General features: G+C 39.1%; 1 protein-coding gene across 1 annotated transcript in view; it reads right to left on the reverse strand.

Annotated features, from left to right (window-relative positions):
* Positions 1-1,994: 1,994 nt before the first annotated feature.
* The window catches only part of LOC122791730 (signal peptide, CUB and EGF-like domain-containing protein 2), a 1,774,756-nt gene continuing 1,762,497 nt past the window's right edge, over positions 1,995-14,253 (reverse strand). Inside the window, exon 23 of the mRNA XM_044059635.1 lies at positions 1,995-3,679. Coding sequence (XP_043915570.1) covers positions 3,527-3,679 — 153 coding nt within the window. The 3' untranslated portion in view covers positions 1,995-3,526. The remainder of the gene's footprint in view (positions 3,680-14,253) is intronic.

Consider the following 14,253-nt stretch of genomic DNA (forward strand, 5'->3'; position numbering starts at 1 on the left):
GTTACAATTCAAGTACAATGGTCATCTTCTGTGGCATTCCCTGGAAGAACACTGCCAGGGAATATTAGAACCAAAGATCCATACTCACCACCCAACATCTGTGAATGATTCCCGACATAGATCTTCTTAGTAGGTGTGAGGATGAATTTTCATTTATGTTGTTTGTCCTGATTATATAATTTATAGATTAGTATGTTAGCTACTTAGCTTTCTTAGTCCCACTCAAGGTTACTAGCTAGCATAGTTACTGTCTGTGGAAACAGCTAGAAAAAGGGGGAAAAAGTGAAGTCTTGAGTGAGGCGCTGAGTAGCTCTGTTGTGCAACAGTGTTAGGTCCTCCACAGTGACATGCACAAACTTGGCCACAGACTTTGATGATATGCCTTTTATATTTCTTCCATGGTACCACAAGAGACAGAGAACAATCCAATCATATTAATTACAATGGCATTACTAACAGAACAGAAAATAGTTAAGCCTCTAGAAGCTGATAAAGGGGATATAACAATATTGATTCCTAAACAAACACACAAAGATATACCTATCAAAATAACCAAGTATGGGAACCAACCCTGTTGCAAAGAGAAATGACCCACTGACCATGATCCAGATGATCTGTGTTCCAGTAGTGTCACAGGTACTAGTGGGACAAGGCAGGAAGGGTAAGCTTCAACAGATGATTCCAGCTTACTCATCCTAATGGGAGGGAGGGAGGTAGATGGGCCTACACAATTGGTGACATCCACCTATGACTGTGTGTATAATGCCCTTGTAGTGACCAGTTGTCTTGTGTTGTTACAGAGGAGCTTCTCTCTGCTATGTAGGGGACTGGGCCACCATGTACTGGAGCATGTATTTCTCCTCTTACCAAACAGGGAATTGTCCACAAACTGTGCGTGTGTGTGTGTGTGTGTGTGTGTGTGTGTGTGTGTGTGTGTGTGTGTGTGTGTGTCTCTGGGGGGGGGGTGAAGTTTGCCCACTCACTACCACCAGACACTCATCTAATGAGGAACAGATGAGCTGATCAAGTAACCCAGGTAGGAGCAAATGGGCCATAGGGCATTCTTCTTAGCCCAGAGATGCCCAGTTCTTGTCCCACAAGGAATGAATGAATGGGTTGACTGGTTGCAGTCATAGGAGCAATCGGGAATGGGTTATGGATGGGGAGGGGGAAGGATAAAAAAAAATAACCAACTTTGGGTTTTGCAGTTTCATTAATACATGTGATCAACCATCTTCTATAATAGGATTGCAACTAGACTGGATCTTATTTTTTTTAATTATAGGTTATTCCAGTGGGAGGACATTGACAAAGAGATGGGATAATAGCATATCTTTCTGGAAGAACAGAAATATTCAATTTTTGGAAGAAGTTTGAGAATATTTGGTGGGTATTTAGAAGTAAGAACCAGAAAAGTCCACTAGAATCACACATGATTTTACTTAGCAACCATAATATAGTACAGCTTTTTAATGTGTAAATATGAGATACAACCACGTCTACCATCTGGCTGTCATAAGACAAATAGTAATTTTGAATAATGATGCCCCACTACCACTGCTAAAATTAATTTGTAAGAAAGTCAAGACAAATGGAAAAAAAAAATGATTGACGTGTTTTTTTTTTTTTTTTTTTTTTTTTTTGCAGAGAGCAAGTCATCCTGCATGCCCATATGGGTAGCAAGCCCCTACACTTCCAGACTTATGTATACCAATTCCATGGTTGTACAGACATGAGCAAAAGAGAAAAAATCCTTAAAACAAAGGTATCACTGCTGGTGCACATTGAACAACTGTGCCGGTGCTAATGTTATATTAATAACAGCAACTGGGGGTTTCATTATTGGGGAAATTAAGCTTAGTAAGTTAGGATCTTCAGAGAATCTCGTACAGCAATAATTCAACAATATGTAATGAAGTCTGATCATTTAACTCTGTCATCATGCTTACTAAAAAAAATAGGATGGAGAAAATATTTTACAAGCAACTCACTGATCCGCGTATTCAAAACACATTTTTAATCCTTGTAAATGATATGCTTTTTACAATGTGCAAAAACATTCTACTTCACTTACTGATCTCAGTGGTGGTTCTAAAAATGTCCAAGGATAAGAAATGTCTAAGTGATGTTCTTAACCATTTCTCTTATATTTTTCCCCCAATTCATTCACTAATGTCTTATGTGCTAATTGTCTACAAGTATGTGATTTTACAATGCTTCTTCCATATACTGGTAATGATAGCTATAAACACATTTCCTCGGAAAAAGAGTATATTTTCCATGTTTCCCTTTCATGATGAGTTGCTACATAAGAAAAGATACCAGAAAATGTAAACTTAAGATATTCTATTATACTGTCTGAAAAGATAGTTAACCATAAACAAGTGCAGGAACACTTGGACCCATTGTAGTGCTTTTGTTGACTAGGTAACTCTCTTGGTTCACTCATTCTGTTGAACTAAAATGAGATGCTGAGTTGCAAAATGATGCTGGAGTGGGGAATACACACCCTCATCTATTAATGACCACCTTTTCCCAGGATATTGAATATTTACAGTGTTAAAACTCCCTGTACAGAAGATACAAAATATTATTAAGTACAGTCTATAGAAAAAAAAACATTTCTTGTCTGAAGCAGAGTAAGTTTGATTAAGTGTCAAACACTTGTTTTGATTTTCTCAATGTGAACAATAAGTTTGTCACAAAAAAGTTTCAGGTAAGGAAGATATTATCAAGTTCTTTTGTCTGCTGAAACACTTCTGCTAAGTAACTCTTTATAGTAGTTAGGTGTTTCAAATTCCTTCTGTTAAGCATCATAGGTTATCAAACACAATGCAAATAAAATACATTTCACTGAGAAACTTTATATTAACAGATTCCCGTGCTCGCTTTTTTTAGTACATCCTTACACTCATAAATATTTTCTCCTTTATACTTCCTTCCTGATTTGGAGGTCACCAACAAAATACGAGTTTTTTTTCATGCAGAATGTTCCCTTCTGTTTACTCTGTTATTACTTTTTTTCTGTATTGTGTTCATTAAGAACAAGAGCTAATTAATTCAGTCCACATTTAAACAATGACAAAAGAAAAAGAGATAGTGCCTTTTTTTAGATAATTCCCTCCAACTGCTTGTCTCCTTTGGTCAGTACCAACATCCTTCTGAATATTTTAGGTGAATATCTGTGAGAATTCTGAGACTTGTGTACTTTTGCTGGTAGAAACAGACTCATCATATTCCCTTAAACAGAAATAAGACAGTTCCATTTTATTACATTCCTCTTGGCTTGAAATGGTTGTCTCTTACTCTCCTGTTTTTTTTTAAGATTCTCTTACTCTCTGAGTGGTTTCAGACTTACTACTGAATGCAGTAGACCTTTGGTAGAGGGATCCACATTTGGATTTGTGCAAAAAAGCTAGTAGAAAAAAGGTATTGGTTTCAACACTAGGATTTCAAACAGGTGACTGGAGAAGTACTTTACTAAATGTTTGAAGTGTTGTCTTTTGTAGTCTGTTATGACACGCAGCTACTTGTACGGTCTTAAAAATCTAGAGACTTTTGATCGTAGCAGTCGAATAAATGACTTTGGGAACATTTCTCTGGACTCCTGTGCTGTATACTTGAAATAGTTTTGGGGATGAGCCAGCACATCAAACAAAGCCTTAATTAGCTTCTTATCCTGAAAAAAAGAACAAACAAATATTACATGCACATTTGCCAGATGTTAACTTTGTTTACTAGTACAAGCAAAAACAAAGCTACATGCTACATCAAAACAAAGAAAACAATTATTCTGAATGGCATCTATAAGCACTGAGGAAATCATTACACACAATGTGCAAGTGATCATCTCTAGTCTAGTTACAAATAAAGAGTATGATGTTGCAGTGAGTATGTTTTATGATACCTGCTACTTAGTGGAAAAATATCTAGATGAATTGTACACCCTATAGAGCAGCAAAATCCAGTACTACAGCCATCACTGCAGTGCTCATCAAGACATCTTGGACAGACTACTGGCACTGCATTAACTTACTCCTAGCTTACATTTAAAGAACTAAAGTCTTATGGCCAGTATGACATAACACAGGTGGTACTGAATATATAAACTGTCTGAAGGCTTACCAACTTTCAGCAGGGTTATGTGAGGTACGAGAACAACTCACTTTCATTATTCCTGAAACAGTTTTTTTATGTCAGGACTACACCCATGTACTTTATGTAGCTTTCTAAGATAGCCACTTATGTAATCTTGGAAACCAAAGTGATGTGAAGAAACTTTTTCCTCAAAAAGCCGACTAAGCTGGAAAAACGGCAATAAAGGCTACGCAGCTCCACTGTAATCCACAATAATCACTTTAATACCAAAACGACAAAACACGGCAAATTAAATCACATAAGAAGAAAACACAAAATGTAAAAACCAGATGTTAAGCGCTTTCATCTGCCGATTGCAGACTTCCTCAGAACACTTATGTAATCTTCCTGGCCATCAAAGCCACTGTGTGAACATTTCCACACTCACACAATACAAGCCTATCTGCAGAAGTAAAGCAGCTGCAACTAATGCAGCACCATCCTTCTTTGGGCAAAAATCACTGTAAGGCAACCACTGGGTTTCAAGTCATGAACACACCTGTATGCCTCATGTAGTTTTCTAAGCCAACCACTCCTGTAATCTCAACAGTCACACATGTGCATGCATATACATACATGCATACGTGTGCAGATTACAGGCCTATTTGCAGGTGAATTAGATTCATTTAGTGCAGTAGCATCCTTCCTCAAGTCGAAATAACTGTAAGGCAACTTCTAAACTTGTGCTTATACTGAAAGAAACAGAAGGAAAGAAAACAAAATACATTAAAAAAAGTATCTCAGTTGGACCAAATCATTTTAATGTTTATTGAACACTAATCTTTATATGTCAGCTCTTTGTGTCACTGTGAAGCACCCATTAATAGGGAACGCAAACTGGAGTTAGTCCATCATGAAACAAGTTAGTTTTATCCTACTGATAATGTGTCATTTCAATAATCCTGCTCAGTACGAGAGGAGCTGCTGGTTCAGGCATTTACTATATGTGTTTGGCTGAACAGCCAATAGTGTGAAGCTACTGTATGTGGGATTATGCTTGAACACCACTAATTCTGAATCCTGCTTAAATGTAATGATACTACAGCACTGTGTATTCAGGGATCACTGGCTGCAGGGTTAGAGAGAGTGCTGTTTGCCACTGGGTTGGAGCGCTGATGGAAAGGATCCACCTCTCTCCATCAGTGCACTGTACATTTGTGAGAAACCAGGTACTAAATTATTCACAGATGACCATATTCAATTCTACTTTGGGTTCTGGTATGACCAGTCTTCACAGAATCGTAACAGCTTGTTTTCATCAATATACGCAGTAAGAGGTAAACACAGCAGGATGGAAAAGGCATCTACTGTCCAACCTCCTTAGTGAGTACTCTTGAGCAGAACGTTTTCATCTGTGTGTTGTTTGGGGATGCAAACAGGTCTATCTCTGGAACACTCGACCTGTGTACCAACTGAAGGAAGACATCCCTATCCCTGTCCCTGTGTAACACTGTATGGATCTGCTTAGAAACCATTGAACTGATCTGCCTCTGTGATCTGATGTGAGCGAATGTAGACTACCTTTACAGTTATCTGAGACAGCAGTACTATCTATCAGGCAGTCATGGATGGCCTGCAAAAGGGATAAGATCATGTTCCTCTCATTCTGGTGATATACCACATGACTGTTGGATTGTGCAGAGTACCTGGAGGGCACCACCTTTTGATATTGTTTTGAAGGCCTTAAGTGCCTGGATCAAGACCATTGCCTCCTTCACATTTATATGCTTCTTCCATTAGGCTACAGTTCACAGGATTTGGACTCTGTATTACTGTATGTATGCTCCCTAGGCTAGCTATGAAGCATCTGTTGTTACTGTTTTGGTGGGGTATTCCTAAATGAAAGAAAAGTCCAGTTGTGTCAGCAAACATCATAACAGTAGATGCCTGAATGTTCACTGCTGCAGTATCCTTAGCTATGTGGGTAGGTTACCATAGCTTAAAATATCTGGGAGGTGGAAGGGGAAAGGGTACAGGAGCCCTTGGAGAATGGTACTAGCAAAGCCTGTTTTGGACCTGGAGAAGGAATCTAGTTTATAGTACTTTGTAAATATGCACACTGGATCAAGTTGCTGCTTCTTGAATACTTCTAGAGACCCACCCTTTCCAAAAAGCAATAGATGAAGCTAAAGTCCCAGCAGAATGAGCATTGACCCTGTCTGGAATACTTTTTGTTGTGGTGGGAATAACAAAAGGTAACCGTCTGAGACAACCATCTGGAAAAAGTCTTCTTTGACATAGGTTGCCCCTTCTTACCTTCATGAGAAATTACCTGATTAGAAATTCTATAAGATAGATTTTGTTCTAGCAAGACAGCACCTGTCTGTGGACATCCAAGGTATGAAGTATCCCTTCTCCCTCATTTTGGGGTTCTGGAAAGAAAACAAGGAGATGCAATAGACTGGTTTAAGGTAAAGTTATACATTTAGGCATAAAAGAAGGATTAGCTCTCAAATAAGCTATCTCTTGTGGAAGATGAAATAGGGCTGATCATTGTCAGAGCACACAACTCAGATACTCTTCTTGCACATGTCAGAGCAATCAGCAAACCTGTTTTCCACATTACAAACCGCAAGTCAGCCAGATGGCCTGGTTCAAATGGGGGCAAGTGTTAGCTTCTCCAACACAGTATTAAGATCCCAAGGAAGAGACACTGTTTTTCTGTGAAGGATCTTATGAAGAATACCCTTCAAAAACATTTTCACATGAGACTGCATTGAAAAGGGGGAATCCATCAGCAGCTATGATGAAATGGCCAACAAATGAACCTAGAAAGATGACTAAGACAGGCCATGGGATGGTAATTCACAAACACATACTGTAAAACACTAGCCCTGAGTGGTTGCTGGTTCTGTTGTCGGCACCAATTAGAAAACCTTTCCCATTTGCTAATATACGATATTCTATTAGCAAGCATTCTTACCTCCACTGCTGCACATCCTCAAAAAGCAGGTGCCTAAGAGGTATTAGGACCATATAATCTAGGCACTGTGTTGCAGTTGTTTGGGGTCAGCATGCATCAAACATCCTTGATTTTGTGTGAGTAAATCCTGTCTGTGAGGAAGCTTATGGTAATTGTTCCTGGCCAATTCCAAAAGAAGGGAAAACTGCAGTGGCATTCAAGCTAAGCAGTATCAGGTTAGATTGTCATGAACTGTAGTTGAATGAGTGGTTTTCCAGGATTTAACCCAGTTATGATCCACTCCTCAAGTAGAACTGTTTTCCTCCTTCCAAAACAGGCAACTTATCAGATTATGCTCCAGGATTTCTTGAGCAGGCCTGGAAAACAGATGATTTTTATTTCCATGGACTAGAATGTTGCTATATGGCTTCCCACCCTTTCCAGTGATACCCAGGGTCTTCTGAAGATTCAGAAGATCTCTCCAAATATTGTGATGACTCCCTTCTAGCCCAGGCAACAGTTGCTTTATATGATGGAATGAAGGAAGCTTGTGGGGTACAGCAATGCTTATTTGTGACCTCCCAAGCCACCACAGCCAAACTGCACAGGGAGAATATGTCCTTGTGACCCTTGCTTCTTTATGTACCAAATCACTGTGGTGTTGTCTGTGACCATATGAAAAGGCCCTAGGGCCCACAGGTGGTGAATAGATTTGAGAGCAGATATACTAGCCAACATCTGCTTCACATGTATGTACTTTGGCTTGCCATGATTGTTCCAAAGACCTTTTATATTTACCTGCCAGAGACACAGCTCCCCATGAAAAATTCTATGCATCTGCTGTTACAGACTGAGCAGAGGATGTCAGAGGATGGCAGACCTGGATTCAAAATTATCTGATTTCTCCACCAAAGTAACTCACTCTTCACAAACCCCACAGCTGGTATTTGAAAGGATGGTGGGAATGTTAGGTCCACATGGTCTTTAAAAAATATTAGATTGTTGTTATGTATTTAATATGGCAAGAATAATCATGAGAATCATAGATGTCATGAACCCCAGCATCCTAAGATTCACTTGCTGAAGTCTGAGACTGACTAGAGAAGCTCATGAAAAGTTCCAGATATGGTACACTTTCTCCTGTGGAAGGGTGTCTTTTGTTTGCACATATCTAGAAGACATCACAATCCCGTGAGAAAGAATCCAATATGATTTTTGAATATTGATCTTGAATCCAGGATTGATAAGGAGATATTTTTTACCCATGTAAGACTCGTGATATTTGGAAAAAAGAAAGACTGTACAGATAAGTTGTCTAAAAAAACAAAGATATGAATGCCTTGCAGGCTGCAGTGGGTTAACATAGAAGGTAGACACTTTGTAAACACCCTTGGAGCAGAAAATAACCCAAATGGTAAGACAGAGAATTGATAATGAAACTCACACACAGAAAGCCTTAGAACCTCTTAAGTCTTAGGCAACGGGAATATGATGACAAACATCTTTCAAATCTCGTGTTACCAAAAACAACAAAGGATGAATGAGCAGTAACAGGGTTTCTACCATCATCATTTTGAACTTTGATAATTTAACAGATAAACTCAGAAAGGAAAGTTCATAGGTTCATAGATTAGTACTAGGCTAACTGCCCTTGTGGGCCATTTTAAGCCTAGCAATTATCCCTTGTGAGACTCGAACCTTGCACCTTGTGTTTGTAAGGCAAACACCTTAATCATTAGGCCACTGGTCTTCAAGATGGGTCTTTCTTTGGCACCAGAACAATTCCTGACTAAAAACCTTTTCCCCACAGATTTGGATGTACAGGCTTTATGACTCCCAAGGCAAGCATATAACTGATGACACGAGGAAACAGGGAAGTCTGGTTTAGAGGAGGTTGCAGGATTTCCCAAAAAGGAGGAATGCTTTTCCACTGCCATCTGTAACCTTCCTAAACAACTCTTAGAACCTATTTGTGTCAGACAATCTGATGCCAAAGGAGAAGGTGGAGAAACAGACTACTCTAGAACTGATTTAATGAACTGGCATGGAGGAAGGAAGAATGCTACAATAGTCATTCTAAATTATTAGACTGTCTTTTTTCTAAAAGGTTTGCTCCTTTTTCTTGGATCCTTCCTGCCACTTTTTCTTAACATTCTGCTTGCCAGCTGATTGAAAGGAATCTGTTTTGCTTCTTAACAAAGGACGCAGAGGTTTTTAGCAGACCTAGGAAAGGAAGGTTGAAAAACCTGAGTAACCCCCTGAATTAATTCACCTCTTTCATCAAACTGTTTGAGTAACTGGGTAGCAGAAAGACTACAAAATAGAATTTAAGATTTCAGATTTAACATATTCAGAAAATTTCTGATTATGTCCACAAGCAAAGTTCTTTATTAACAAGCTAATGTTGCCATCCTGGAAGGGTGGACATATCTAGAAGACATCACAATCCCGTGAGAAAGAATCCAATATGATTTTTGAATATTGATCTTGAATCCAGGATTGATAAGGAGATTTTTTTTACCCATGTAAGACTCGAGTGAGCACAATCATATATATACATTTTTTTTAAATATTTAGTGACTTGTGAAACAGAAGCAAAAATAGAATTTAAAGTGAACCTACCTTCTGATGCTAGCAAACTGACAGAAATTTTCCTAACATTGTCAGAACAAGCCAAAAAATAATTCAATTTATGAGGTTGGTAATTCAGAATACTCTGAAGGCTAAAGTTGCAGAAGAATAAATTCTCTTCCCAAATCTGTCAAAGGTTTTTGCATCTTTGTCTAAGAATGATTAGTATTAATCAGATTTTTAGTAACAGCTGGAACAGAAATAAAAATAACAGCGGGGACTGACCTGGAATGAGAAAACAAACACTTGTTATGACAGAAGAACTTTATAAAATACATCTGCCTTTTTAAAGTATGAAGATTAACTATCAGGCAATATTAAAAACATCCACCAAGGGTGACACAATAGGAGGAATAGGTGTAGGTTGTAAAATATTCACTTGTAATGTATCACAGTACTTTTTTAAGAAGAAAGGAATTTTCACTTACTCCCTGTGAAGCATATTGCCCATCATAGGAACCATTTTAGAAAAAGATAAAATTGGGTAGATTGGGTTATATTAGCTAGGATTGTATGGATTCTTAAACTGTTAGCCTAAGAATCTCCTATGAACCTATAAGAAAATTCCTCTATAGGTGATTTTAAAACATTGAGAAAACACTTTCCTCTGAATCGGAATCTGAGATATGGGCAGGAAAAAAATCAGAACATGCCCCATCTCTATCCCATTCATACTAATGTAACAAGAAATCTTTACAAACTGGGGTAACTGACTTATTTTCTCCAAAAAATTCCAATAATTGCCAAAAGGCTTTAAAGTCTTCAATAAACCTTAAGCCAAACTAATAAACTCTCCCTTATGAACAAAGAACTCTCTGACGAAGATAAATGATTCATTTTCTGTTTCTCTTTTTCTATGGACATCCCTAGAAGGCAACCTACTCAAGGATGGAACACCATCCCAAGGAAAAGGTTTCATCACCCAGCTACACAGGGATGTGCTACCTGCTGAATACCCCATGACCAAAGAAAGTGGTTCTCCCATGTCCCCAAAGGGAACCTCAACAGCTGCAGCAGATGTGGCTAACTCCTGGTCCATGGTGACTGAAGGAACGTTACCACAGGGTCCTGCAGAAAAAAAAGAGTGGTCTGAGAAACCAGCAACATTCTCTGCAGGGTCACCCACCAGTGTCTTGAGGCACAGACTGAGCATGCTGTGCTGGTAAAGGCTCCTCTGCAGTTTTCTTAGGTCTGGAAAAAGGTAGAACAATGGGAACAGTAAACTGTTTCATGGTTCTGCTGAGAATGAAGTCTGATTCTGGTAAGTGCTGCTCAAACAAGTCATTGAAACAGGCAAGTTGTCAACAGAAGTACTTAGAAGTAGTAGATACACGTACACTCCCCCAAAACACTAGCCCCAACTATTACATACAGTAATTAAAACTACCCACTTTTTCATGCACAAATGAAAAAATTAAGCCACATCACTTTGAGTTAAAAAACAGAAGTTAAACTCTTTGACAGACTACATGGTCATATGACAGTCTCATCAAAATAATGCATATTAAAAAATTGCCATTTTAGACAAAAAAAAAATATATTAAAAAATGTGCAAAATACTTCCAAAAACGGACTTGTCTGTCCAGCAATGAAAGAATATAGCTGGCCGTCAATCCTCTGAAGCCCAAAGGAACTCCTACCAGGGCAGATAGTACTGAAAGCTTTTGAAACAGAGGCTGCTGGTTCCCCCTTGGATACTCAAAGAATGAGTAGTCTTGGTGCATGTGTGGAAGGAGCCAAAGGCTTTGGATGACTGGCTGTCTGCTATACCCTTGGCAAGATATAATCCATATAGCTAAGGTTAAGGCTACTGCAAAAGTGATTTATGGACATCAATAACTACACCTTTTTTCCACCTAGCTTCTGATGAAATGTGCTTTGTTTAGAGTCACAGTGCCAGCCAGCCATCTACTAACCTACCCCATTCTGTAAATAAAATTGTCCTCTACAATATCAGGAGCGCAAAACTCGGTAAGGTTCTCTGGTGTCATTATCCTGTTTGAGTTTACCTACTCACACAGCTCTTTGCTAGATTGTCTACTATAAGGACTGGTTTTTCTTGATTATTTTGAGCTGTTTATGGCTGTTACATGATACTTGCTGATATTTCTCTGGTCTTAGGCTGTCATTGTTATTGCTGCTAATCTCTGACCTGCTGGGGTTTAATTGTTTTTGCTCTTAAGAGTATGTTTCTGTTAGCTTGCCTGCTATTAGACTGTATTACTCTTAAAATAATTTTCCTAATTATTCTCTGCCCATAGGCTGTGCACACAGTACTTTGTTTTTCCAGGTTTTCTAGTGGCTAAATTCTGCCCTGTTTTGTTGCTGGTAATTCTGCTCTTTTGGTGTCTTTAAACCCTTCTACTGTACTGTCATGAGAGATTTGATGTCTGCACGAATTGATTTACTTTTTCACAAATCCCAATACTGGGAACTGAAAAGACAGCGAGTGTTGATGATGAAACCAAAAAGATTTCAGATCCCATTGCATCTTTCTCATGTAGAATCCTGCAAAAATTATATGAGAATCATGGATGCCATTTGACCCAATATCCTGAGGTATTCCCTCACTGTAACAGAAGTCTGAGTGGAAAACACCTGGAAAAGATCTAAATAAAGATGTATTTTTTTTCTATGAAAGAAAGGCTGTTTGTATGGATGTGCCCCTAGCAGGCACCCCAGAAACACAATCCTGTGTTATGAGTCAAAAAAAAGACTTTTGAATCTTCTTTGGGAATCTCAGCCTGTGTATAAGATCTCTAACCCAGGTAAGAGATGCATGATACTTTGAAAACAGTCTACAAAATTAACAAGTCATTTAAATATGGAAAAATGCAAATACCCTGTAGTCCACAATGAGCTAGACCATTTGTGAATAGCCTTGGAGCAGTTGATAGTCCAAAAAGTAAGGGGGAGAACAGACTATGTGATTCAGGTACACAAAACTTTAAGAAAAACCTGAAATCTGGATGAATAGGAATGTAATGATATGCATCATTTAAACCCAAGGTCAATAGAAAACTCAAATGAACCAGGGATAACATTGTGAAGTGAAAGCATTTTGAACTTGGGCACTGTCAAACACTAATTCAGGAAAGAAAGATCTAGAACTGCTCCACGGGATTTTTTTTTTTGCACCAAAACCATTCTTGAGTAAAATCTTTACGCTTACTGAAGAGGAAGGCCAGCTTCTATTAATCCTGAGGCAACACATGATGTAAGACAAGAAGAAAGAAAAGGGTTTATCTGACAGATGAGGAGGAATCCCCTGGAAAGGAAGAATTTCCTCCCTCTGCCATCTGTATATCCTAGATGGGTCACATTCAGGACCCATTTGCCTGAAACAATCTGCTGCCAAAGAGGGAAATGGAGACTTTCTGGAAGGGGTAAGAGACTTCCAGGGTCAGGGGAACAGGATAATGTCCTTTATATAGTCATTCTAACTTGTTTGTCTTGTTCTTGGGTTTCCTGCTTTCTTTTTGTAACCTCCCTGCCACTGATTTTTAAATGTATGCATACCAGCATTCTGCTGAGACTATTTTGTTTCTTGCCAACATTTGACAGAGAAGGTGAAAAAAAATAGATGAGGGTGTAGAGAGTCACTTGGAAAATTCAGTGAAGGAAGGTCGAAAAATCTGAGAGCTTCCCTGAATAAACTAGCACCAATAAACGCAAAGCAAAACCAGATAACCACGAGGAAGCACTGATTCCAAACGGTGGTGGACTTCCACAAAGTTTATTTGTGACTTCTCAAACGAGCTGAAATCAAAACGAACTATGGACTAAAACATGAAGCAAAAAGTACAGTTTTGTACCTACCATAAATGTAGATGTTCGATTGCTAATACAGCTGCAGTCATAACAGATGGGTTCTCCTGCCGTCAGGCGGGTCTTCGGTCGGCCGAATTCCAAAGTCTAGGTCCGGTGTCGGTTGTCGTCGCTTCTTCCCTGATGTCAGTGCAACAGGGGTATAAAAGAACCAGCCGACGCCATTTTTTTCAGTTTTTCTTGCCCCAGATGTCAGGTGCCCCCAGAAGGAAGGCAATACATAAATTTATATAATAAAGCAATGCAATATAATCAAAATACAGTAGTTGCAAGCAAATACACCATAAATGAATACCCCAATCAGGATGTATGAGGGAGTGTTTGCCAACAGGCCTGTCCCAAGAGGGGAAGAAGGGAGGGAAACCTGGACTGCAGCTGTATTAGCACTCGAACATCTACATTTATGGTAGGTACAAAACTGTACTATGTTCATTGTGCATACAGCTGCAGTCATAAGAGATGGGTAGAATCCCAAAGCTAAGAAAGGGATGGTAGGCACTAGGTGGAACTAGGAGGAGCCAGGATGCCCTGCAAGACTGCAGTGGCAAAGCCTGCTCTAGTTTTGGAGTATAATGGTAGGTGGTAGTGCTTGGAGAAGGTATGCACAGAACTCCAAGTGGCTGCTTCCAAAATATCTTTGGTAGGAACTCCTCTGAGGAAAGCTGCGGATGTAGCTGTGGCCCTTGTGGAGTGAGATCTGATGCCTGTAGGTACGGTTTTGCCATGAAAAGAATAGCAAAAGCGTATACAGTGGG

The sequence above is a fragment of the Protopterus annectens genome, chromosome 17.part0 (genome assembly GCF_019279795.1).
Source record: "Protopterus annectens isolate FY-2018-M chromosome 17.part0, PAN1.0, whole genome shotgun sequence".
Lineage (NCBI taxonomy): Eukaryota > Metazoa > Chordata > Ceratodontiformes > Protopteridae > Protopterus > Protopterus annectens.